The 26,445-nt window shown below is 48.5% G+C and overlaps 8 protein-coding genes across 8 annotated transcripts; 6 read left to right on the top strand and 2 right to left on the bottom strand.

Moving 5' to 3' along the window:
• Window positions 1–2,365: 2,365 nt before the first annotated feature.
• Window positions 2,366–3,905, top strand: MCYG_04765 (conserved hypothetical protein; the record flags this gene model as incomplete). The annotated part of the gene is made up of 2 exons (XM_002846982.1): window positions 2,366–3,152; window positions 3,241–3,905. 2 exons carry the CDS (start codon window positions 2,366–2,368, stop codon window positions 3,903–3,905), a joined length of 1,452 nt encoding a protein of 483 aa, XP_002847028.1.
• Window positions 3,906–4,287: 382 nt separating this feature from the next.
• MCYG_04764 (HVA22 domain membrane protein) lies at window positions 4,288–5,358 on the top strand (the record flags this gene model as incomplete). The annotated part of the gene is made up of 3 exons (XM_002846981.1): window positions 4,288–4,316; window positions 4,370–4,519; window positions 4,560–5,358. The coding sequence occupies 3 exons, from the start codon at window positions 4,288–4,290 to the stop codon at window positions 5,356–5,358; spliced, it is 978 nt and encodes a 325-aa protein (XP_002847027.1).
• Window positions 5,359–6,796: 1,438 nt separating this feature from the next.
• MCYG_04763 (translation initiation factor eIF4G) lies at window positions 6,797–11,642 on the top strand (the record flags this gene model as incomplete). Its single annotated transcript, XM_002846980.1, has 5 exons — window positions 6,797–7,423; window positions 7,486–10,947; window positions 11,006–11,089; window positions 11,140–11,516; window positions 11,582–11,642. 5 exons carry the CDS (start codon window positions 6,797–6,799, stop codon window positions 11,640–11,642), a joined length of 4,611 nt encoding a protein of 1,536 aa, XP_002847026.1.
• A 960-nt stretch (window positions 11,643–12,602) lies between these two features.
• MCYG_04762 (uncharacterized protein) lies at window positions 12,603–13,724 on the bottom strand (the record flags this gene model as incomplete). Its single annotated transcript, XM_002846979.1, has 1 exon — window positions 12,603–13,724. The coding sequence occupies one exon, from the start codon at window positions 13,722–13,724 to the stop codon at window positions 12,603–12,605; it is 1,122 nt and encodes a 373-aa protein (XP_002847025.1).
• A 2,111-nt stretch (window positions 13,725–15,835) lies between these two features.
• Window positions 15,836–16,669, top strand: MCYG_04761 (conserved hypothetical protein; the record flags this gene model as incomplete). The annotated part of the gene is made up of 3 exons (XM_002846978.1): window positions 15,836–15,941; window positions 16,006–16,053; window positions 16,113–16,669. The coding sequence occupies 3 exons, from the start codon at window positions 15,836–15,838 to the stop codon at window positions 16,667–16,669; spliced, it is 711 nt and encodes a 236-aa protein (XP_002847024.1).
• A 583-nt stretch (window positions 16,670–17,252) lies between these two features.
• Window positions 17,253–18,806, top strand: MCYG_04760 (pyridoxal-dependent decarboxylase; the record flags this gene model as incomplete). The annotated part of the gene is made up of 2 exons (XM_002846977.1): window positions 17,253–17,784; window positions 17,854–18,806. The coding sequence occupies 2 exons, from the start codon at window positions 17,253–17,255 to the stop codon at window positions 18,804–18,806; spliced, it is 1,485 nt and encodes a 494-aa protein (XP_002847023.1).
• Window positions 18,807–18,930: 124 nt separating this feature from the next.
• On the bottom strand, window positions 18,931–21,122 carry MCYG_04759 (kelch domain-containing protein 4; the record flags this gene model as incomplete). The annotated part of the gene is made up of 4 exons (XM_002846976.1): window positions 18,931–20,355; window positions 20,385–20,410; window positions 20,461–20,580; window positions 20,675–21,122. The coding sequence occupies 4 exons, from the start codon at window positions 21,120–21,122 to the stop codon at window positions 18,931–18,933; spliced, it is 2,019 nt and encodes a 672-aa protein (XP_002847022.1).
• Window positions 21,123–21,489: 367 nt separating this feature from the next.
• Window positions 21,490–26,371, top strand: MCYG_04758 (RecQ family helicase MusN; the record flags this gene model as incomplete). The annotated part of the gene is made up of 5 exons (XM_002846975.1): window positions 21,490–21,898; window positions 21,959–25,542; window positions 25,600–25,678; window positions 25,735–26,037; window positions 26,094–26,371. The coding sequence occupies 5 exons, from the start codon at window positions 21,490–21,492 to the stop codon at window positions 26,369–26,371; spliced, it is 4,653 nt and encodes a 1,550-aa protein (XP_002847021.1).
• Window positions 26,372–26,445: the final 74 nt, after the last annotated feature.

Genomic DNA, 26,445 nt, shown 5'->3' with positions numbered 1-26,445 from the left:
CGGAACCATCGGCGGTGTCCTCATGGGTCTCTTCCTCAACGCTCCTCACTTCTAATCTCTCTTCGCTTTTTTCTTCTTTGTTCATCTCCCTGACGTCGTCCCTTCGCTTCGCCCCGCCCCGCCCCTCAACTGGTTTGATGACTCGTTGCTCACCTCACATCTCTTCCCTATCATTTCATTTCTCACATTCTTTCATCTTGTAATAAAACGCAGTAACGCGACACATAAAGATACCATTTAATAATAAAATAAACGATTGATCGGAGTAACATTTCTTCTATACGCCCATCAGCAGCTCATTCTCACGTATACATGTACATCCAATCTTGACACCCACCTTGACACCCACCTTGACACCACCTTGACACCCACCTAAGCGTGCTATGTAAGACAAAGCTTGCACCGATAACCTAGTGGAGCGCACACCCGCTCCCGCCATGCCTGTCCCTGCCTGGCCGACAAACCTAGCTTAACATGCCTGCTCGCTTCCTTCCACGCAGGGTATCATGGCACGCGAGCCTAGTGTAGCCGTACCCCAGCCGCCTATCACGCCTGTACAACCAAGACGCTCTGCATACCGCATCGCGTTGCCGGTCTGCGGTCGTCAAGCGAGAACCCGCTTACCCTGTGCCTCCCTGGTCCTGGTCCTGGTCTGCAGAAGGTTTGTCTCGTACGGATGTTGAAGGATTGCATTGTGTTGGTTCCATGGTAGATGGTCGTGTCTGTCCATGGTCTGTTTCTCTGGTATGTATATTCGACGTTCTCGAGTTGACGTCGGAATAAACTTGCGGTGATCTTAAAGAAGCGGGGAATCATCGGTTAGTCAGCGTCAGGTGTCATGGCCAATTACATGTTGGAGAATCAGGTTGAATCACGTAGTTCTGATTGGTGGGTTGCTCTGAGGCGGGAACGGCCCATAAAACCACGCTCGTCTTCAAGTCTGGTACATACGAACATAGGAAGTGGAAAACAGAGCTTCCCGTCCGCTCAGCTGTACTTAAGCCACTTGCCGGTCGGTTAGTAGTTGGGTGGGTGACCACCAGCGAATCCCGACTTTCGTATGTTTTTTATATGCTCTTTTTGCCTAGCACCAAGTATCTACTACGTATACTGAATGATTCCTCAGTGAGGTCACTAAGGAATGGGATTCACTATGACGGCGTCATCGACTTCACCTTTCGTTAGTTAATTATTAAAATAATTTCAATTATAAAAACTTACCAACCATCGCGAGCTCGCATTTTTAGTTGAAGAGCAGATTTTGACAAATAATAAGATCCATTTTAAAGAGTACTCTTAACCAACTGCTCTTCAAATAGCGTCTAACGACAGCGTAAATGGCATCGCCGCATTCCCCACCCAAACCAAGAGTACTAGCTTCTCCAGCCCCAGCTAGTTTAACTAACGCGCCCTACTCTTCTGCTCCATCTGTCCCCAAAACTGATTTAGAGCGTGAGGAGGAGCGGTGCCTCTGGATTAAAAAGGTCATTGAAGAAGAGCTCTTATCGGGAAATTTTAGCAAGAGCAGAGAAGAACGGACCTTTAGGTATATCTTTTATACCCTTTTAATGTTTTATTTCTACTAAATAATGATGCTTATAGGCGAAAGTATCCCCGTACGATACAGACGATGATATCAAATATGCCAATACGGGCTCCTTCACCAATTACTAGAGGCAGATTCTACTATGGATTCTTAATGTTCGCCTCCAAAAGGGAAGAGCTCTTATGCTTTCCCCCTCAGCCAGTTCCTTACAAGGTTCCCGATCCGTCTTTTAAGGCCTACTTCTCAGATAACTAGAAAGGGGCACATTAAGGAATATTTTACCGCTAGAAAAGGAGACCGCGGACTTTATCTTTCAACCTTCCCTTACTCCACTTACTAAGGAGAATAATTTAGGCCATATACTGATACAGAGCTTCAGATCGAGATGGATATCCTAGGAGAAGATTGAAGATTAGCATGGGAAATATTTACGGGTTGGCGCACTACTGCTGTCATAGCTTAATGGTACATGTACATTTACTGCTACCAATGGACTAATTATTCTATTAAATAATCTACTAACTTAAATAAAAGATACTGCTTTGTATTAATATTTTCTTATCCAGTAAATTATATATATAGTAATATACAGTATCCGGACCTCCCTTCGAGATTCGGTCCTCAAGGACGCCAAGGCCAAGGTGTCGGTGAACATAGGGACAGGGCGTGAAGAGCACAAGGCGCAGAGCGAGGTGAAGACACACATATATACTCCGTACGAAAGATGAACACCAGACACCATTGATGACGAAGTAGTTATATGTTGTGGTTGCAACATTGAACTGGTTCTACTCTATCAAAAGTGCAGGTTTAGCCAAGATGGCATCCTCTCCGTCTGCACAAGCAACGACAGACAGAAACCGGCTCACCACCCTCCCCGTAGAAACTTATCTGTCCATCTTATCCTATCTGCCTAACAGTGATATCAAGAACTTGCGCTTGACATGCTCCTCCTTGAGCAACATTGCGTATCTTCGACTGAAGCGGGTGTTCCTGTCCGTTAATCGCCGCGATATTGATGTTTTTCGAGCTATAGCTAGCCATGAAACACTCTGCCAGAAGGTCGTCGAGATCATCTGGGACGACACTCAGTTTATTTCCTGGAAGCTGGAGGAGGTCGTAAGGGAGGACGGCTACCTTGTCGGGGCGGTCACCGGCGCTGTGTATGACGGATCCACCGATAGAGGAGGTACAGTCAAGCGTTGCCCCAAGTGGTTCACGCGCGGCTGCGTGGATAACATCCATGAACTTGGCTGTTGTACGTACGACGAGGTAGAAGATGCGGAACTTATCAAGAGGAGAGCGCAAGTGTCTGCACTGATACCCCCCTGGGACTCTTGGACACATTACCAACGGCTCACACAGGAGCAAGAGGAAGTGATCCGCTCCAGGGCCGATGTTGACGCTCTGAAGTTTGGCCTCGACCGGTTCCCGGCTCTGAAGAGGGTGACGCTTATCCCGTCTGCGCATAAACAGCTGTTTACGCCTTTGTACGATACCCCGATGATCCGAAGCCTACCTTATACGTTCAACTACCCGATGCCGTGTATTTGGACAGGCTTGGATGAGTCTGGAATCCCGGATCATGCCGTCCCATGGAATGACAGTACCAGCGATACAAAAAAAGACCGATGGCGCGGATCCGGGCCGTTACTCGTGCTCTTGCAGAGCAGATGGGCAAACACACGTCTCAGAGCTGGTCATCGACACCACTGGCCTCAACACCGGCGTGAACTATCACATCTTCAACACCCCGTGCCGTGAGTCCTTTGATCTGGACACGCTGCTCCGACAGCCTGGCTTCCGCCATCTAGACCTGAACCTCTTCGTCGGCTGGGAAAAGGACGATGTCTGGTTACCGTTCCGCCATTGCCTTCTGCACAGTTGCCTGTCTCAATGCTCGGATCTAGAATATATATCTTTCCGCACCAATAGGGGGATCTATGCCACGGATGACTTGTCGATGGACCACTTCATACCCCTTCAATCCATCTTTCCCGTCGAGAAATGGCCCCGACTGAAACACTTTGCCCTCTCGAGTTTTCCCGTCGTGCAGTCCGACCTGCTTGCCTTGCTGGCTGGACTACCTCCTACGCTGCGCTCCGTCGAGCTCAGCCAGCTCCTCTTCATCGATGAAGAAGAGTGTTACACCTCTCTGCTGGAGCAGATGCGTAACACGCTCCACTGGGGCGACAGGCCAGAAGAGGAGAGGCCGCGGGTGTCCTTTTGGCCCAGACAGCCTTCAGGCATGCCACATATTTACGCCTGGATGGAAAACTCGGTGGAGAATTTCCTTTATGGCGGTGGGGAGAACCCGATGCACAGAGGACCTGGCCGGCGTATGTATTTTTCTGGATGATATTTACCTGTACTGTAGTTATCTAGCGTAGAAATCAACCAGACGGTCTTATATACAGTATTTGATGGTGGCAAGACCAGCTTCCCTTTTGGCAAGTTAGTCCGGCGGCGCAAACAAAGACATCCACACTTCGTGACGTCGATGACTACTAACTAGAGCTGATAAAACGCAGGCTCACTAGAGATCTTCACTGCATACAGGTTACAACTAGCTACCGGTCAATTGGTTACCTGGGTCAGCTCCGTCATAGCTGTTTCACCCAGCTGAGCTCCCTTGGCCCGCCGCCCCGCCTGGCAGAGACACATATCAAATAAATAATCAGGCTGTATCTTGAAGAGCTGAAGCAGACGTTGTACTTTGTTGGCACTTTACAGATATCGCGATGTTCGGAATCATAGCAGACCTACTGGCGTGAGTTATGAGGTTGGTGAAGAAGCTGAAGAGGACGAGCTGACCAGGCGTAGGGCCGTCGCCACGGTTCTTTTCCCCATATTCGCATCCTACAAGGCCCTCCAGAGCGGCAATGTGACGAACCTGGCGCCCTGGCTGATGTACTGGGTCGTGTACTCGGCCATCACCCTCGTCGAGTCCTGGCTGCTCTTCATTCTCTCATGGTACGTCTACACAGCTGCTTTGCTACTGGTTGATATATAGTTATACTGATGCTGGTTGTGCTGCCAGGTTCCCGTTCTACAGCTGGATACGGCTGTTTGCACTCTGCTACCTCGTCCTACCGCAGACCCAGGGCGCTAAGAGACTGTACCTCGAACACGTCGAGCCCTTCCTGAGCCACCATGAGCGGGAGATCGAGGAGTTTATCGGCCAGGCCCACTCACGAGGCAGTGCGATGGGACTGCAGTACCTGAAGAAACTGATCGATCTGGTGCGGACGAAGGCGATGGGTCTCCCGCCGCTGTGGGAAGGGCAGGGACAGGCCCAGGCCGAGTCGAACGTCCCGGCTCCGTCGTACGCCCAGTCACTCTTCTCTCGCTTCAGTCTGCCCGCTGGTGTTGGGGGTGCGGCTGGCGGTGCTGGTGCTGGTGCGGGAGCAGGCTTCGGCGCACCAGACTTTGTGTCGATGATAGGTGGTGTGTTGGGAGGAGGAGCAAAGAGTCCCGATGCTCAGGCCGCGGAGCTGAGTGCTAGTGGCAGGCTGCTGCCTCACCATGTTGCTTCTGCCCCGAGATCAGAGCAGGCAGCGTACATCGCCTCGCAGCGAGACCGCCTCAAGGTGCTGCTGTCGGCGTACGATCGGGAGTTTGGCAGCCTCAGCTCCGGCGGTGTCGATGTCGGTGGCCCTGCTGGCTTCGAGCATGAGTCCAGCGGTCTACGCAAGAATAGGAGCGACAACTCGTTTGAGAACATCGAGCATGAGGATCTGGGTGCCTCTTCGGCCTTTGATAGAGATCGGTTCGTGGACCAGAGGCGGCCTCGGATGGGTGATTTCGAATAGGCCGTCTGCACCCTTATCTCCGTCTATCCCTCTGGTTTCCTTTTTTCCTCTCTCTTCCTCTCCCGGCATATAGGCGTCATCTCGGTCTGTCTTTTCTTTTTCTTCTTCTTTTCTTTTCTGGCAGTCAGCCTATACTTCGCTTGCTGAAGCCGCTGTGAGCCTTGTCTGGTGCCATGTACAGCTAATACTGATACACCATCTCTGTGTCTATGTATCTGCTTGACCAGCTGGTCTCGACCCCCTTGTTCTGGAATATATAGTATAGAGAAGCAGGTCTCCGGGAAGAAGCTCTTCTCTTTGTGGTATTAAAGATACTTCCTACTCCATAGTACTACATGGTATGTAGGAGGATGTTAGTATAGCAGTGTCTGTTGTAGATGCTCCTCTTCTGTATCTCTTCTCTTCTGTATCTCTTCTCTCTTCTCTATCTCTTCTCTCCTCTATCTCTTCTCTCCTCTATCTCTTCTCTCCTCTATCTCTTCTCTCCTCTATCTCTTCTCTCTTCTATATCTCCTCTATATCTCTTCTATCTACTTCATGTATCTCATCTAGACTCACGCCTTGTCACCCCTACTTGTCATCTCTTTTTACGTCTTACGCTTCACCTTTTTACATCCTTCTCTCTATCCCATCCTCTATCCCTCTATATAACTTCTCTTCTTCTCCTCCTCTTCTACTTCTTCTACTTCATCTTCATCGTGTATCGTATTTACCGTAACAATACAAAAACGCCGCCCAAAAAAGTTTCCAACTTCAACTTCAACTTTTTATTTTCTTCCTTTCAAACAACCAAAAAAGACACACAAAACGACAACTTTCGACTTCTTTGCGCTTCCTCTTCTCTTTCGAATAGAAGCAGGACGCTCGCGGGTTTCATTCAGTCTTTTCGTCTGTCTGTCTTCCGCCTCTCTTCGTTGGTATTTTTTCCGTCTCTCGCCTTTGAGTTAGTTAGGCAAGGGTTTTTTGTCTTTTTTTTGCGGGTAAGTCGAAATTTTTCTTCTCTTCCAACCCCCCTGGTGGACGACGATAGAGCGCCGTCGACCCTTTTTTCATGCTTGTATATTTTGCGCCGGGAAGTCGTTTTTGCATCTCTGGAGATCTCGTTGCTGTTGGAGTGTTGCGGTGGATGCGATTCGGTTGCTCAGCTTGGTCGGTGGTCGCACATTTGAACCCTCGACCTTGAATATTACTATCACTCTGCTTCTTCTCCTCAGTCTACTTGTCCTGTTCAGTCTTGCTGAGCGAATGCGAGTGCTAACTGTTGCAGTAAATCTCGGACCGCAGCATCTCGAGCTGGAGCTGGAATCTCTTGAGATCCTTCATTTCACCTCGACACACACACCCGTCCTTGTGAATATCTCTTCTCTTTTACCCTTCTACGCCTTGATATACAACATAAACGCTTGGATACACACTTGAATACGGAAGAACCTGTCTAATGACCTCTGTCTCCGCACACCAGGACCAGGGCACCTCGGACTCGCCTGCTTCTACTCCCGCCACCGTCACGAAGAAGTCTGCCTCCCAGACTTCCACCGGAGAAACGGCGACCCCTACGGCTTCAAGCACCAGTTCGCATACGCAGCATGGCATATCGCCCACACTACCGCCTGTAAACGCCAAAGCCCATATGCAGAACTCCTCGAACCCCGTTTCCGATGGCTTGACCATCGTGAACGGAAACACAGCTCCCTCTGTCCACAGCAACAGCAACAACAACCCTAATATCAACAACAGTGACCACAGCAGGAGACAGTCCGTCACCATCAGTGCGGCCGGAACCAGCGGGTTCATCCCGAATGGAGGTCCTGCCTCGTCCGGACGGCCTAACAACCTTCGATTCGGCGCGGTAGAGAGCTCTCCTCGGATGGGACCGCCTGCCGTGCTTGCTAATCAGTCACAGTCTTCCTTGGGCGTTGGCCCGTCTAACTCGCAGGGAACCTCTCCGCACACCTCCCCTTCGCCCATTCCACAGCCCCTGGCCAGCGGTGGCCGTCCCCCGTCTTCCCTCCAGGGCTCAGGCAACAACCTGAACTTTAGAGCTGACATGGACAACGATCCAAACGTATGTTGTTTTCCACTGTTTCCCTTGTAACTTTTTGATATAATCCCTAACTAATGAAATAGCGCAATATGAGAGGCCCCCAGAACCACTTTCGAAAAGAGTCCGCACACTCGAACCACGGCGACATGGGTCAAGGCATGCAAGGCGGCGGCGGAGGAGGCAACCGCGGTGGATTCCATGGTGGTCGTGGCGGCAGAAGTGGCTATTCTCAAGGCCACCATAACCATAACCATAACCAGCACCAACACCAGCATCAGCATCAGCACCAGCACCAGCACCAGCACCAGCCTCAGATGCCGTACAACTCGCCAAACCAGTCCTACAGGTCGCACCCGCCTGGCCGAGGCGGCCCAAACATGGACCCTCGATACAATAATGCACAGCAACGACCGTACGGCAACTACCCTAACCCGCCCCATCAGCAACCCATACCCAGTCCCGCGCTGTCCCACACGAACCCGGCTACTCCCCAGATGGCTTCGGTCCCGTTGACCAACCCGCAGATGCAGGCACCGCAATATGGAGCTTATCCGCAGCCCATGGCAACTCAACAAGTAAAGCAACAACTCTTCCCCAAGTTTCATGGCAAACGCCGCTCTGGATCTTCCTACAAAAAGCACTCTTCTCACTCTTCCTCAAATTACAACCCTGCACCATACCATCACAATGTCCCTATTCCACTTCCGCAACCACCTCCTCCACTTCCCCAATTCACTCATCCATCATATCAACCCATATCATATGAACCACTTCCTCCCCCTCCCCCTGCCCAATCAGCTCCTCAATCAGCTCCCATTACACAACCTCCGCCAGGAGAATTATTACAATTTCCTCCCCCACAAGAACAGCAAACTCCGCATATCTCCCTCTCTCCAGAAAGCGGCAATTTTGAACAGCTTCTAACAAAATTCAAATCTCAGGGATACCCCCCGCCGTATGACAATAATGCTACCTATTATTATCCAAACCAATACGGCATGCAGCCTATGCCTATTGTTCCCTCTTCCCCCCGAAACACCTACGGAATGCCCCACCAGCAGTACATGCCAGCCCAGTACGGAGCACAACCACACCAGATGCCCCAGGGAGTGCCTATCGCTAGATCTTCTTCGCAAATGTCCGCTACAGACCGGCCTGGCAGCAGTGTCGGTCAGGTCCCACAGCCCGCCGGCCCAGGCGGTCCCGGCCATCAGCACACCGGCAGCCGCACCAACACAGCAAGCCCCGTCAATCAGTCCCAATTTGTCGTGCCAAAGAAGAATAGCCCTCTTATCATCCGTGACCCCGGCAGTGGTGTCGTCATCAAACCGTCAAGTTCCCCGGCTCGTGGATCTGCCTCTCCTGCGAAACTGGGTGTCACCCCTACTTCCACTCCTCCACCTCGCACTGCCAGCCGCGGGGAACCCGATGTTTCGGACGCAAAATCTCAAAGTGGTGAGGAGAAGAAGCAGAGCTTCCAGAACGCCGTTGTCCAAAGCCTTCGAGAAAAGGAGGCCGGAGAACAAAAGTCTGTTGCTGCCAAGACTGAAGAGAAAACCGCTGAGAAACCCGCCAAGCCTGCTGCGTCTGCCCCTGAAACCAAAGCAGAAACTACTGATAAGCCAGACAAGATGGTCGAAGAAGTAGTTGCTGAGAAGACTGCTCCAAAGGAAGAAGAGAAGAAGGCTCCTGTCGAGCCTGCCAAGCCCGCAGCAGATGATGAGATCGACTACGATGCTATTGAGCGGGAACTGGCCGAGCTAGAGGCCGCTGAGGCCGCTGCTGAAAAGGCTTACCAGGAGAAGAAAGCTAAGGAGCAGGCTGAAGCAGCTCTAAAGGCCAAAGAGAGTGCCGCTGCTGAAGAAGAAGCGTTGAAGAAGGCTGAGCGGGAAGCCGAAGCCGCGGAGGAGGAACGTATCCGGAAACTGGAGTCTGGCGAGAATGAAGCCGACAGAAAAGAGCGTGAATCTCTCTTTGCTTCTCTGAGAGGAAAATCGGCTACACCAGCCGAGAGTCCTGCCATTGCTACTCCTACCGAGAGCGGTGCCGCAACCCCGGTTTCCGATACCTCGATGGGTCCACCACAGAAGCCATTGCCCGGCAAGCGTGAGAAGCCAGCGTCTCTCAAGCTCGAGACGAACAAGCAGGTTGAACCGCCACAACCCAGCGCGGCTATGAAGTCTCTGCACTCCGCTCGCTTCCTTGAAGATCCCAGCAACGTCTCCTATCCTCCCTCAGTCGTCTCTCCTAACCCTGCCCTCAACTCCAACGCCCCGGCTGACCGCAAGTTCAAATATAATAAGGAGTTCTTGCTTCAGTTCCAGAACGTCTTCAAAGAAAAACCATCTGTCGATTGGGATGCTCGCGTTCGCGAGACTGTTGGTGATGGCTCGACTGATTCTGCTCGCACACCTGTACGCACCCCTGGGCCTAGATCAGGCGCTAGCCGTGGTCCTTCACAAGGACCTATGATGGGCCACTTCAACCAACCTGTCAGAACCCAGACTCTTCCAACTGGCTCTGACCGATTCCCTGTCATGAACGCCCCCCGCGGCTCGTCCAAGGGCGGAAACCCCTTCGGACAATTCGGCCCACTCAACCCCATGGGCGCCAGATCTGCTTCCTCAGCCGGCTCCCAGCTCGGTGGTTCTAGGAACCCCAGCCACAGAGGCGCTCGCACCGGAAGCAGACAGCAAAAGAAGAAGGAAGAGGAACTCAGCAAGACTATGCCTCTTACGGCCAACCTCGAAATTAAACCACTCAACGCCTCCGGCACAGGCTGGAAACCCCGCAGCATTGGCAGTAAGACTCAAACTGCTGCTCCAGACGGCCATCTCCCACCAGATGTTGTACAGGGTAAGGTGAAGAGTAACCTGAACAAGATGACTCCCGAGAACTTCGACAAGATCTCCGGCCAAATTCTGGATATCGTTGCTCAATCCAAGGACGAATCAGACGGCCGTACTCTCCGCCAAGTCATCCAACTCACTTTTGAAAAAGCTACCGACGAAGCCCACTGGGCCTCTATGTATGCCAAATTCTGCATGCGTATGCACGAGAGCATGAGCCCCGAAATCAAAGATGAAAACATCCGGGATCGAAACGGCACTATCGTCGCTGGAGGAAGCCTGTTCCGCAAATACCTACTTAACCGCTGTCAGGAAGAATTCGAGCGGGGCTGGAAAGTCAACATGCCTGAAAAGCCAGAGGGTGTTACAGAAGAAGTTGCCATGATGTCTGATGAATACTACAAGGCTGCGGCCGCCAAACGACGTGGTCTCGGTCTTGTCAAGTTTATCGGAGAACTTTTCAAACTGGGCATGTTGACTGAGAGAATTATGCATGATTGTGTCAAGAGATTGGTTGATTATGACGGTGTTCCTGATGAAGCGGAGGTGGAGAGTTTGGCTAGCTTGCTGAGAACTATTGGTGCTAGTCTGGATAGTTCTGAGAAGGGCCATGCTATGATGGATGCTTACTTTGCCCGTATCAAATTGATGATGGATACCACGGAACTGCAGAGCAGACATCGTTTTATGCTTATGGTGCGTATCTCTCTTAACACTACTGGGCTTTTCCAAGATAACTAACATGATGATATAGGATGTTATTGATTTACGAAAAGCTAAATGGATATCAAAGGATGCCGACAAAGGCCCTAAGACCATTGCAGAAATCAGAGAAGCCGTAGGTCATTTTTATTCCTAACGTTAAGACCCCATGCTAACGCCAGACAGGCTGCGCGAGCTCAGCAAGAGCAAGAAATGGAGCGAGCCCGCCAGCAAGCCAGCAGAGGAGGCGGTGGCCGTATGCACCTTGGCCGCGGCGATGCTAGAAACTTCAGCGGATACGGTGCCCAAGTTCCTCCTCCAGACTTCTCTAACAAGGTCGGCAGCGATGATCTCCGTCGTCTGAAGACCGGCAGAAACACAAACCAGCCTGCATCCTTCAGCCCCTCAGGCCTCCTTGGCTCGAGGAGTGGAAGTGGCCGCAGAAACCTCGGCCCAGGCGGCAACCTTGTCCGTGGCGGAGAAGATAGCGGTGCAAGCAGTCGTACCGGTACACCGCCAGCCGGCAAAGATAAAAAAGACGAGTCATCCCAAAATGCATTTAGGTAAGCTCTACTCCTGACATAAAACCGCGTATGAAAACGTAAAACATACTAACATTCTTCAACAGTGCCCTAGCAGGCCTGGACGCAGGCGATTCCCTAGCAACCTCCCCACCCTCCAACCCATAGACCTACCCACCTACCTCCTCCTCCTCACATATAGTGTCCGAGATTAGTTAATAATAATCAAGGTTATCTTGCATTTCCGAATATCTACCTGTTAATTATACATTTGACCCCTTGCCTCGACAGGCTGATTAGCCCCCCGCCAAAATTGGCAAACATTCTCTAGCGGGAAGAAACCTGGTTATGCCTGAACATTGGAACCCATCTCAGATGCCTGGCTATAGGTAACCATGATTGAGTCCAAGCAACCAGCCTCCTACCTACCTACCAGTCGCCTCGGCACGCACGTAAACGAGCATCCTTTCTACTTATACATCTGATCCGGCGGAATTTGTTTGGTTTGTATATGAGGTTCTTCGGCAGAGCGAGCACTACATAAATCCATAGTTTAACAGGCCAAGAATGGACGGACAGGTGGGGCGGATAAATATCATCCATCTTGCAGAGGGAGGGAAAGGGAGGGATGTTTCAACAGCGTATTTCTTCTCAGCGGAGGATGATTTCCGAAGCCTTTTTGCCAAAATGGTCATAACTGGGTTTTGTCTAGTTATCAGATTGCTTTTCCTCCGAAATGTGGGTGGAACAACGAGTTTGGGAGTCCCTGTGCCAAAAAAGTCTTCGGGTGTTTTGTTTTGCATCTAGCGATAACTAATGCTGTTGGTGTTTTAGTATGTTATCATGTTGAAAAGCGGAAGTTGTTTTGATTCACTAGTTATGTTTCGTTGTGGGATAATATAAGACGTTTAGTAAGATATTCTTAGGGCTTACGTTCTATGTAGATGTAGTTTGCATGGAGATTATCAATATTCTTAAAAATTTGCTGGAGACCTTGGTACTTTTATCAAGAGTAGAATAAGCATTGATATCACTATTTACTTCATATAAAAATTGGAATAAGCATCTATTAAACATTGAAATGGGCTGTGTATGACCATTGATAGCCAAAGATTATCAACATAAGGATCACCAGAAGTTAACCTTCCAGCCAGAATGGTCTCGAGCCGGTAATCGAGTATCAAAATGATGTTTGTACCTCAACTCGGCAGGATCTATGGCGAGAGGGCTAAAAGTGCAAGGATTGAACCAGGTTCCATGGTTCCATAAGTCAGTGTCTGAATTTTGGCAAGCCCCGAGATTTTCCCATAGGGTGCTGCGAAGTAGCCCATATCCGGGTTTATATCGAAGATAAGAGACTTGGATCTCTCTCTCAGAGGAGCTGTAAGGACATCGATAGCAGCTGTGCAGCTCGTCATTCGTGCCCATGGCACGTCCTAAAGATAGGTGCTTGTTCCATCCTTCACACATACTCACTGCGTCCGACGTACTCAAATGACCGTCAAGTTTGTATTTGATCCATATATCTTCCCTTAAAATAAGGTTGTTGCCAATAAATTTCATGTCGAAATTCCAGACACCTTTGACATAATGTTGGTATTGATTAATCTCCTGCGCAAAAGTGTGATAATGTATAGCCTTAGGCGCACACCTCCCATGTGTGGGGCCAAATCGATAATGGTTCATGACTTCTTTCGCTTGTCGGTATGTTAAATGCCATGTTCGATAGTCCTTTGGTGGCCCAAGGAAATGGACACTGCTCTCTGTATCACATGCGTCCGGCTTTAGACCTGACGGTGACCTGCAATGGGAATGGAATTTTTTGCAACGGTAACAGAGAACATGTTTTGGATAGTCCGCTTCGATCCTCTCAAAAAAATCCAAGCAACTTTCATCAGACTTGGAAAGCCTGGTGAGAAAATTTTGACCGCCGGCGGCCTGCCAAATAGCCCTGCAACTTAGAACGAATGCAGCAGCGTCCGCAGGAGGGAGCATGGAAGTGATATAATACACCGCGTCATTGTTAAGAGAATATATCGGAGACCGGCAGTCCAAAGGCAAAAGTTTGTCGATAGGCTGGTAGTAAGATGGCCATAAGAGGTTGCCAATAATGCGTTTGACACGGGTATACAGAGGCCACCGCAAGAATGGAGCCTCACATCTCTTCTGCAACTTTTCCCAATCCGGTGGTAAAAGATAAATTAGCAATAGAACAGGAGAAATGGTTGACGCCAGGTAGAGGAAGTTCATTTTAATGGCGTCGGAAAGTCCTTCAGGCTTTGGTAGAATATGGCGAGTAACCACTGTGAACTTGTCTGCAGTTTATAAACTGCTAGGCGACGATGGGACCCGTTCGATCCGTGAGATTGTTCAAGTGTTTGACGTCATGATCCGTTCATTCAGTCGAATGTTTTGATATCATGAGCTTCTACCGGAAAGTACGGAACTGATAAAGCCATATTAGATTTTGACATACAAAAGAATAGGTACAGGGCAGCTCATCTTGGTTTCATCAACGACCCATGGTATGCATCTGGTCGCCGACTACTCACCCCGGCCATCACGTAGAGGTGTGAGCCTTCAACCGGGTAGCTAACTAGAAATACATGATAAGAAATACATGGTAAAAAATGCAGGATAACGACAAAAAAAAGAATGCCCAAACGCCAAACTACCTAAGCCAAAGGACCAGGTCACCCATCAACAGGCACGCTTGATCTTGCGGAGGAACCTCTTCGCTCCACGAGATATCGCCCTTCGACACCCAGTCTCCCTCCCTCTAACTTCACGCTTTATCGGCATCGGGTCCGCAGCTTCAGAAGAACCACCCGGAGGCAGTAGCCAGATAAAGGCCGAGATAGTCAAACATACGAAGTTTGGATAGGCAGGACCGTCAACCATCTTCGATTGCAGAGTGCAAGTCGAAGAAAAGGAGCACGGCGTACATGTAGATAAGATGCCTGAATCTGCCACTCAGCCAAAAAGGCGAGTCCGCACCAATTGGCGGTGGAGAGACTGGTTATATTTGGCATAAGATCATCAATGACGTGACTGATATGTCATGGAAGAAAGGATAGGAGTAGTAGAAGAAGATGAGATGGGCCGCAATGAGAGTAGTTAACAATAGCAAGGCATAATACTACCTACCTATCATAGCAGAGGCGTTTAAATAGCTGACAGTTGGATATACATGAGGCTGAAGTTTAAAGCATGAACAAAAGTTAAGATTACATAATATAATGGAACAGCTGGAGTCCCGTGACTGTCACGGAGAAACTATAATCCTCAAAGGGGGCTGCTTAGTCATCTGTTTCATGAGCGTCGCAGCTTCGACGTCAAAACGACCAATCGATGGGAATATCTTTGGTTTCTGGATGATGGCTGAAGGAATTCTCTGATCCTTCATATTCAGATACTCCGCAAAGTCAAAGCATCTCGCCGTCTCTGTCTCCGATTGGGCTCTTCTGACGTTTCCGATGTGATCTCACGGATGCCTCGTATTTGTCAACCTTTTTCCTTTTGATACCCATGTCCAGTTTTGAAGTCCTGATCCGCCACAGGATATCAAAGTCCTGACTGGACCAGGTCATGATAGCCCTTCATGAGGTTGCGGGCTCCCCCTTGCTCGTGAACAAGGGCTGCGAAGCTTTTCTGTTAACTTGGCCAGTTATATCGTGAAGCTTGGCTTTATGCACACAACTGATGAAGCCAAAAGGCCAGGGATATGGGCGCTTGAACATTCGGACTCTGACAGTGCAAACGTCGTTGCTTCTATTCTTATTTTAATCCTTGACTCGGAACGTTGACCGGATGCAAGGGACTCCATGGACGGCGCCAATCCATAGGCTCTGGGCTTCTCAGCACACTTTGAGTTCCAGCACGGCTAGTCCCGTTGTGTATCTTTGGTGAAAAGCGATCAAAAGATCTGAAGCAGAAACATCTTTCCCTCTGCTCGAACCGCCCGGGCTGACAGGGTTTAGGGAGCCGATTGCCTATCACAGTCGCCTCCACGTAGGTGGTATGGGGTTTTTGATACATCTGGAGAAGTGGGTGGCATATCGACTTCATACTTCATGTACTGTCGATTGCAGCGCCATCGATAAGTCAGATTGGAGATGCAGAATTGCCTCCTGTACGAAAATGGGGATTGAGGCGCGTAAATCTCAGAGTACCTTTTCTCCAGACATAAAAGGGCCATGCTTCCCTCGGTGGGTTCTGTCTTTTTCTCTTGTTCAGTATAGCGATCTCTCAATTCATTCCTGCAGTGCATTTTTCAAGCCTCTCTCCTTTTCATCTTTCCTTCTTTCTTCCAATTCTTTACACTCCTTACAGCCGAAGTTGATCTTCCGTCTTAAGCCAATATGCGTGCCGCCACCTTCACTCTCTACGCCCTTTGCGCAGCTGGATCTGCCATGGCCCATATGGAAATGCAGTGGCCATATGCCCTCCGAAGCAAGTTCAACAAGGGTAACTATAACATATCCCCCAAATTCTGTGGCTGAGTGTATACAAATGCTGATAATATCAATAGAGAACACCAACCCTGACTGGTCTATGACCAGCCCTCTCAACCCTTCCGGTTGGTTCTGCCTGGCTTACATTCCATAGAGAAATGTACAAATGCTAAAACTATTGTAGGCGCCGACTTCCCCTGCAAAGGCTACCACAAGGACCCATTCAAGTCCGTTGCTACCTACGAGGCCGGTCAAGAGTACAACTTTACTCTGGCTGGAAACACCCGCCACGAAGGAGGATCCTGCCAGGTCTCCCTCAGCTACGACAACGGCAAGACCTTCAAGGTCATCAACTCCTATCTCGGTGGCTGCCCCATGAAGGACACCTACAACTTCAACATCCCCTCCACTGCACCAGCCGGCAAGGCCCTGCTTGCTTGGTCTTGGTTCAACCTCGTTGGCAACCGTGAGATGTACATGAACTGTGCCCAAGTTACCGTCGATGGCAACAGCGGCTCCAGCAGCCAGTTCAACTCTCTTCCTGACATGTTTGTTGCGAATGTCGGCAATGGCTGCACCACTGTCGAAGGACAGCCTATCGTCTTCGAGGACCCGGGAAAGAAAGTGCAGTATGCGGACGGCGTGACTGCTCAATCCCAGGTGTCTCCGAAATGCCCCAAGAAGAGCGCAAAGAGGTCCGAGAACTGCGGCGGCACTCGCTCTGCGAAATTCAGAGTTTGAAGAACCCCCAATTCCTGAGAAATCTGCATGTCTCAGTGGTTTATTCGGTTCTAAAGACTTGCATATTGCTGTGACGACGGAATGATGACGGTTTTCTTTTTTGGCTGCAACCCTCCGGCAGGGCTGAGCTTTTTTCAACTCTCTTTGTTTTGCGATCATTCACACACACTCGTTTGGCTTGTTTTGAAAATTACGCTCGTTTATGATGTTGGGGTTTCTAAAAGCACTCTATGTATATACCTCTGTCGCTATCACTATCGCTATCGCTTGAATATATGATTATGCCTTGACGCATCGCCTTTACTATTTATATTCTTCCCATGCTAGTCAGTATTCATCTGCATCATACATATCAACCCTCGTTCTGCTTGGGATTTACATAATTATCGCACTGAACCGTAACTAAGTCGTGAGATGAACCATCTGGCGGATCCTTATATAAGGTGTGGAAGGGCGCAGGAAACCCCCTGGCTTAAAACCGAGATATCCCCCGCGTTTTCAACCTTTCGGTAGTACAAACTATCCACGGATGAATATTTAACTGAGAATATCACAATACTTAAGCCAGCCCTGGGAATAAAATATGGAACAGAATCATCTAAAAGATAACGTTGGCGTGAAGGAAGAAGATGATCACTCAAAGGGTCTATGGGATACAGCTTTGAACCCTCCCAGCCGCAATGTTCTCCCTACAGCAGCGTCACTGGCTCACTCACGCTCTTCTATCATCACTGAGCTCCCTCGAACCGGTCAAGGATATAACCAGGCAAAACACCATCTGTTCAATGATATCATCCCTGGCCTAAACGACAGCGCAATTAATGCGAATTACTACGGCTTCGTGACCGGTGGGGTCACCCCCGCTGCATTGTTAGCCGATAATGTCGTTTCTACCTATGATCAGAATGTATGCGTTCATCTTGTCGACCACTCGGTTACGACGGACGTGGAGTATGCTGCTCTATGCCTGTTGAAGGATTTATTTGGGCTGAAGAAGGAAGATTGGCCTCATGGGACTTTCACCACTGGTGCTACTGGCAGTAACCTGGTTGGTCTGGCGTGTGGAAGAGAATATGTCTTGCGGAAGGCAGTTCAGAAAAAGGGAGGCAATGGAAGTATTGGGCCTGGGAGCATCACGGACAGCGTGGGAGAATACGGAATGGCAGCAGTACTTGAAGCGGCAGGTTTGAAAGGCCTGCAGGTCTTGTCTACCCTACCACATGCATCGGTGGGAAAGGCTGCTGGAATCCTGGGAATTGGGAGAGCGAACGTGAAGTCCATAGCCACTCAAACTGGTGGAACTGATGGACAACCGTTGAAGTTCGACTTCGATGTGCTTGAAAAGGAGCTAGCTAGGGCTGATGTCGCTACCATTGTCTCGATCTCTTGCGGTGAAGTGAATACAGGACGCTTTGCAACGAAGGGAATAGATGAGTTTAAGCGTGTACGAGAACTGTGTGACAAATACAATGCATGGCTTCACGTTGATGCTGCATTTGGGGTATTTGGTCGCGTTCTCGAGGACGGTCCGGAGTTTGATATGGTCAAGAAAGGAAGCGAGGGAATTGAGCTTGCGGATTCAATTACTGGCGATGGCCACAAACTGCTAAACGTTCCATATGACTGTGGATTTTTATTCTCTCGGCATGGAGATGTTGCAGAAGAGGTCTTTAAGAACCCCAACGCCGCCTATCTTTGTTCTTCGGCTGGGAATCATATACCAACTCCGCTTAATATAGGAGTGGAGAACTCAAAGCGGTTCAGGGCTCTACCTGTCTACTCTACCCTTATTGCATATGGGAAAGATGGCTATAGGGCTATGGTAGAGAGACAAATTAGGCTTGCCAGGCTGATTACCGCTTGGCTATATGACCATCCCAAATATACCGTTCTTGGAGGTGCTGGATCTAAAGAGGACTTGCTGGCTACTACCTACATGATTGTTTTGCTGAGAGCCAAGGATGAAGGGCTCAACCTCAAACTGGCCGATGCAATAAACGCTACGGGCAAGATTTTTGTGTCAGGGACTAAATGGTCCGGAGAGGCGGCATGCAGGATTGCAATTTCGAACTGGAAAGTACAGGTCGAGAGAGACTTCAAGCTTGTTAAAGAAGTCCTCGATGGGGTTGCTCAATGATTGTGGTTTATCATCATGCCAAAAAGGTTGAAGAGGTTATAATTGGTACCTGCTAGAGTATGTTTGTACTCTGTATAAGTATTCCCATACATTGAATATAGAAACCAATTATATACTCTGAAGTTTATCGCCGGCGAGGACCAGAATCTCCTCTACTAGCCATGCTGACTACTTCTCCAATTCCAGCCTCTGCCTGCTCATCTTCAAGGGCGGTGATTTCCTCGCGGCAATCCCACCATTTGTCTTCCGCAAGATCAAAAGCCACCTTGCGAAGTTCTTTGACTGACATTTCCGCTCCACTATCTTGCTCTCTCAGCTTTGCCAGGACAATATCCTGCCACTCGGTAGAACTTCTACTGTAAAATTCACGTAAACTCTCAAATGGTCGAGGATGAGGTCGAGAGTCAACCACGGTTGGTTCTGGCTCTTCTTCTTTCTCAGCGTCGATTTCCATGGAGGTAGGTTCTGTGAGCTCCGTCGCAGCTGTTGACGGGGCCCCAATGGATGAGGCTCCTTCCAGGTCTTCATCTTCATCATCATCTTCATCCTCGTCATCGTCATCCTCTTCTTCGTCACTGTCAGGTGCAATTGCATCGTTCCAGTGCTCAGGCTCTTCGTAGAATATTTCTCTCACACCATCCATCTTGAGCAAGTCGATGGAATACATATCACATAACGTAAATTCCTGATCTCCTCTCTCAAAAGTGCCACCGTACATAAATAGGGTATCTTCCTGGACTGTAAGTTGCGTATTAAATCGACGATGGGGCATCTCAAGCCGAACGGGTAGCGATTTCTTTCCTCCTGATTCAGGCTCATCTTCATCAATTTCTCTAGTCTCTACCTGTACTTCGGCTTCTGCTTTGGATGGGTTTGCTTTTGCTTCTAATAAGGCTAGATTACGAAGCAACTCTTCTTCGTCCGCCTTCCCCTTGTTGCGTGATTTCATAGCCCTTTCAGTAGCCTGTTGTTTCTTACCCGCTGATTTAGGAGCTCGGAGAGGAAGAGGGAAGAAACGATTTCTCTCAATGTTCCAGGCAAATAGATTATCAAAGAATTCACTTTCGATACCTTCCTCCGTCGCTTCAACATCATGTACACCACCAAACAATATTCCGCGACCTTTATGATAAGCCATCGTCACTCCAGCCCGCGGGGGATTCGGCGCGTTTACCGGCCGTTTCCTCTTTTCCCATCGAATGGTAGGTGAAGCAGTTGATGGTGCGTCCGCTGGTGGAGGAGTGACGCGTAAGAACCAGGTATCCTGATGGATAACTGGCTTAAGGACTGCACGCTGAGCACTGCTTCCGCCCTTTTGCCCCTTATTGACCTTGACTGCGGCTTTCACACGAGAGTAGCCGCCAAAAAGTACCGCACCCGACTCGTGGGGAAGGAAAGAAAAAGAAGACCGAGCATCAGGTTTTTGTGTTGCTGGTGGCAAGGCAGGATTGTACCAGGTGAATTTCTGACAATCATAGAGCCAAACATCCTGAAGATACTTTGTCTGCTGTGAGGTGTCTTGGAATCCTCCAAATAAAATGATATAGTTCTAATTGTACAAGTTAGTATATGACTGACCTGAAGGTCAAGAAGATGGGGCAAATCTGGAATAAAATGGCACGCCTTGCCTTATAATATGTCATCCTATGCCCACTTCGTGCAGGAGGGCCTTTACTCTTAGTCTCTATACGAGTCCATTCCCTGGTAGATGGATCTAGGTGCCAGAAATCATTATAATGGTAGAAAGTTCCTTGTTTAGGCGATGAGAATTCTCCTGTTTAAACATGCAAATTTCCACGACGAGAAATAGTTAGATATGAACTGTAATATCGAAAGTACTATCAGGTTGGAAGTAGTTGTTGCCCTACCTCCAAAGAGGTATATTCCTCCCGCGTTTCCTCCACGGCACCATGCATGACCACTCCTAGGTAGCGGGCTGTTTGGGCTTGTGACCATTCTCCATTCGTTTTTCTCAATTAGGTATACATATAGATTGTTGTAGAAAGTGGCGAGAGATCCATCAAAGTACTCTCCACCAAACAGGAAAATCTCCCCACGATTCGAAGGCGAAGCAATGACGGTTGCCGAAGAGCGTGGGGATGGTATACCGCTCGCAACCTCAGTCACTTTCAAAAACTTCGCTTGTTCCTCTGCATAGGCAGCAAGCACAGCGTCGAGGTCGACATCTTCCGCATCACTGTCATCATTTAACCCCTTGGCTTTGGCTTTCTTTTCCTTCTGTGAGGCCTTTTTCGATTGCTTTGCAGCAGCTCGCGCTTTCTGTTCAGCCTTTTTGGCCTTTTTATCCTTTGCCATTTTGACAGAATAATTTGTTCTTATACCCCAAACGTTCGAACTGGTATTTAATCTAAGGAATCAAAATTACCAACAACCCCTCGATGTCTTTTGATGTGTGGAAGTTCGTAGGTTGAATATCATTGGCTGGTATTAAAGTCAATAACTATGTATGTGATTTATAATCATGAGGAAAGAATTAAGTTTAATCCGACTTCTCTATTTAAACATGTCACATGACTCGATTAATTGATTATCACGTGATAGTCGCGTTCGTCGCGACGTCAAAAAAGTTGTTGATGTATTAATTAATTAATAGATGAAAACACTAGAAGATACAACGACAGACATGGGAGAATTAGAGATTTACGAGATATGACAGGCATCTATGACCAAGAACAACTTGAGGGCTCACTTGGCCTGGCTTTTGGAGCGTCCTAATCCATTAGATCAATTTGTGATCCCGCAAGTTTCCTCGGATGCGCAACTCGCCTCGACAGACTCCGTGAACGCTGAGCCCACGGTACATCTCGAGACGAACATTGGTCAACCCACCTCTGGCGCATTATCAGCAGAGGCAATCCCATCTGCTCTTCGGGCTGCGGCTCCTGGTAGTGATGATGTGCCGGCAGATAATATAATGGCCATACTCCAGCTTGCATCCCCCCCACCACGTAACAGGCTGCACGGCACACCAGGTACCAAAAGTTCGGTGGATGTACCAGGTACTCCCGCAAACAGGAGCTCAAAGAAGAGGGCGCTGTATAAAACAGAATCAGAGACTCCTAAACTAAGAAGTTCGTTATAAACTCTTTGAGTCCAACTACTACCATGTACTCAGCTCACAGTTCTATTAGTAAAACAACGAAGTTTGACGAGTATAACTCCACCGACTAGTAGTAATACTTCACAACGTGTGAAGAAGAGTGGGATTTTTGGCTCGGGCCTAAAGCATGAGGATATCGAGTCTATTGACCTCACAAAAGACGTTGAGTGTCAACTTTCTTCATCCGGTTCCGCGTCAACATTCGGAGAGCCTCGGCGATTATGGAGGGAGGACTTCGCGTCTCGCTCTGGACCACAGACCAGCAGTAGCGAGAAGAAGAAACGGAAGAGCTCTGATTTCGAGGCGGACCTCTATCCCACAAAAAAACTATCCTCTCCATCCCCACAAATCTGCACCTTGAAAACGGATAGAAGGATTTCGGAAAATTCTAAAGGCCATGCTGGGCAGCGAGTTATTAATGATTCTGAGGATGATGGTGTTTACCTTGACCTTATGGACGAAGATGCGTTCTATCCGGACCTTTCTCAACAGCAGGAAGAACAGGCTACAAAAAAACCTACTAAAATTGACTCAAAGTCAGTATCAAAGGCCGGCGTGCCATGCTCGCCGCCAATCTTAAGTTCTCGAAGAGAACCTGGAGCAAATAACTGCCAGTTTTCCCTTACCGGAAGCTCTGTTCCAAGCGAGAGCACAGGTTCCTTGATAGAGAGATACCTTAGTACATCTCCGACATCCTTTCATAGGGCCATTAATACCCTTAATAGTGAGAAAGCAGGGAAGGTGGAATCCACTTATGATCTCATTCTGGAAGGGGTCGAGAGCCAGAATATGATGAAGGAGGTTATGCTCCTTGCTTCCAGAATAAAAGCTATAGAAGAGCTTCAACGGCTACAAATTGATTTTTGCTCTTCCAAAAAGAAACACGAGAAGTTAAAATCAGCCCTTATTGAATGTATTGAGCAGGTAGGTGACATTCCTGACAACAATAAGGTTGCTGAGATTAGAGAGTCGGCGCAGCGATTACAGGAGATGGAATCGAGGATAATTTCCTTAATACAAGAATCAGCAATCTTCAACGACGAGGAAATAGCCATTTCAAAGGGCCCTAGAGGCTTAGATCAGCATATGAAGATGGACCAGGACCCGGAAACAATCTCTCAAAGCAAATCCACCAAACTACCACGAACTTCACTCACCGAGAATGATGGTCGCTATCGTACACCTGCCGCATCATCACACACAGCCCCGACCCCGCTCCAAAGCCTCCATTCTGGCGAAGCAAAGAACGGTGATACCGTAAAGCCTCCCGTACCCGAACCGCGGTGGTCACAAGAGCTACCTTCTGCACCACGCAATGCAAAGAGCCCCCAAAGTAGTTGGGACCCTGAATTTGATGATGCTGAAGATTTTGCGGATATGCTTGACGATGATCCTCCTTATTCTAGAACAATGGACACTTCATATGCTCCTCGAATTACAGCAACAGCATTTGATTCTGACTCTGATGATCCACCGGCATCCAATCCTTTTGATGATATTGAAGACGTTTTTGACTCCAATAACCCAAAAGCTGCGCCCTCTGCCCCTTCTGATCCGCAATTTCCAAATAGGGAGGTATTTCGCGAAACTTCTGGAAACGAGTCAAAACCGCCGTCGGCAAAACAAACTGACCAGAAGGACCTAGGAATGATGCATTCAGTTGATGGTCATCCTTGGAGCAAAGACGTGAAGTCTGCTATGAGGGAAATATTCCATCTCCGTGGTTTTCGCCCCAACCAACTTGAATCAATAAATTCCACACTCAGTGGAAGAGATACCTTTGTATTAATGCCAACAGGGGGTGGGAAATCACTTTGTTACCAACTACCGTCTATTATCAAGACTGGGCAGACAAAAGGAGTTACGATTGTGATTTCTCCCCTCCTAAGCTTGATGCAAGATCAAGTCGCTCATCTCCAAAAGCTCCACGTGAAAGCTTTTTTAATCAATGGAGATGTGTCTAAGGATGAACGCACCAGTATAATGAGCAACCTTCGAAGTCTTAGGGCCGACTCACATATTCAACTGCTTTACGTTACTCCTGAAATGCTTGCCAAAAGCCGTGCCATGGAAAGTGCTTTACTTCAACTTCATAGTAATAAGAAGCTAGCCCGCATCGTTATTGATGAAGCACATTGTGTCAGTCAGTGGGGCCACGATTTTAGACCGGACTATACTGCGCTAGGGAAAATGAGAGAAAGGTACACGGGTGTTCCGGTTATGGCATTAACTGCTACGGCGACACCAAACGTACAGGTTGATGTTATCCACAACCTTCACATGAAGGGCTGTGATGTTTTCACTCAGTCATTTAACCGACCCAACCTTACATATGAAGTGAGGAAGAAAGGAAGAGCTCAAGATGCTCTCAAGGATATAGCGGATCTTATTACAACAGACTACTCAGGAAAATGTGGCATAATTTACTGCCTCTCTAGAAAAACATGTGAGAGAGTAGCTATGCAGCTTTCATCTAAGTTTGGCGTCAAGACTGCCCATTACCATGCAGGACTGAGTTCGAAAGAGCGGTTTGCCGTTCAGAGAGACTGGCAGTCAGGGAGGCATACCGTTATTGTTGCCACAATTGCATTTGGGATGGGTATAGACAAGGCTAATGTGCGCTTTGTTATCCACCACTCCATTCCGCAGAGTCTGGAAGGGTACTATCAGGAAACTGGAAGAGCTGGTAGAGATGGCAAGCGATCTGAATGCTATCTTTATTATGCTTACCACGACTCAGTTTCGATAAACTACATGATCAATAAAAACAAGGATACTACTCAGGAACAAAAACATCGTCAGCGCCAGATGCTGCGCCATGTTACTCAGTTTTGTGAGAACATCACGGACTGCAGACGTGTTCAAATTCTAGCATACTTCGATGAAAAATTCAAACGGGAAGATTGCAACAGGACGTGCGATAACTGCAAATCTGACTTCACTTTTGAAATACGTGATTTCACACAACATGCTGCTGCTGCTGTAAGGCTTGTTGAAAAGGTTGAAAAGGCAAAAGTGACAGTTTTAGCTTGCGTTGATGCCTTCAGGGGTTATTCACGCTCAGAGCTCTCACATCTTCCGGAGTTCGGATATGGAAATGACCTTGAACGTGGCGATGTTGAGCGATTATTTCGACATCTCCTTTATGAGGATGCGATTCAAGAAGATAACGTCCCCAACCAGCGAGGATTCGCCGTTCAGTATGTCAAACCGGGACCCAAGGCACAACGATATAAGAATGGTCGCCACAAAACCGAGCTTCCTATTCGAGTAACCCCAAATACGACTACACGAAGAATGGACACAAGTTTCACTGGTGTTCGGGCTGCGAGAGATGAGCATCCAGAATCAACTAATGTTTCTTCTCCAATTCGAGGCCCATCTCGCTTCCGAGCGCGGAACCGAAGAAGCAACAAAGCAGAAGAAGACGAGGACGAAGATGAGGACGACAGTGATGGTTTTGCCCCTATTCGTGAGGGAAGAAATCCACCGCGATCCCGTCACTCGCAACTTGGCCCACGAATAACTGATGATGGGAGTCGTTCCGGCCTAAGTAATCTCCATGAAATGGTTCTAGACGAATTCTTATTGAGGGCAAAAGCAAAGTGTGAACAGGTAATTTTGAGTCTACAGACAAAAATAAGATTTTATTTAACTAACCTCAAACTACAGATTAAGATGGAGAAAGGTCTTCGGGATCAACCATTTCCCGATGCCATTCTCCGAGAAATGGGAATTAGGCTCCCCTCTAGTATGACTCCTTTCGCTAGAACTACTCCATCAGATACACTAACCTCACTAACTTAGCCCTTGACGAGCTTCGCCGAATTCGTAATATTGACCCCGACAAGGTTGAGCGGTATGGCTCAAAATTCTTGACTCTTATTGCCAGATCGAAAAAACACTATGAAGATATGGCCGGGTGTTCCAATGTTCTGGAACAGAACGAAGCTGTTCACGACCCTAACCATGAGAATGTCGTTACTATAAGTAGTGATGATGAGATGTATGGTGACTGGAGTGAAGACGAGCTAAATTGTGCTGAGGAAGCCCAAAAACAAAGCCCGTACTTCCCGCCGGACGATGTAGCCCCATCATTCAAGGCAAGAGGTTCGTCAGGGCCCCGTGTCACAGATACTCATTGCTTGCTAACTTGGAGTTAAAAGTTTCCCAGTTTGAGTTCTCCGAGAATGCTGAATCGTCACGGCAAGAAAACCGCTCTAAATCTAACTCACAACGCCCAAGGTCACGCCAGACCAATACTCGGCGTTCTCGCCCTCCTAAATCGTTTCGCGGAAGCAAATCATCAAGTAATAAGTTTAACAAAAGACCCCAAGGCTCTAAGTCTGGGAAGAGAAAGTCTTCCCCTGCTGCTTCAAGGCCACGAAGTAGCTCAAAACCTGCAACTGCGCGTACTCCTTCTATTGGAATGATGCCGACATAAACTCCACATATTTTGTTTAGACCTAGTCTTTTTACCTTTAATAACACTCTGCATGCCTGAATTAGTATACGTGA

Source organism: Microsporum canis, genomic scaffold, assembly GCF_000151145.1.
Source record: "Microsporum canis CBS 113480 supercont1.4 genomic scaffold, whole genome shotgun sequence".
In the NCBI taxonomy this organism is placed as follows: Eukaryota; Fungi; Ascomycota; class Eurotiomycetes; order Onygenales; family Arthrodermataceae; genus Microsporum; species Microsporum canis.
The sequence above is the reverse complement of the archived record's forward strand: the minus strand, read 5'-3'. Positions and strand labels throughout refer to the sequence as shown.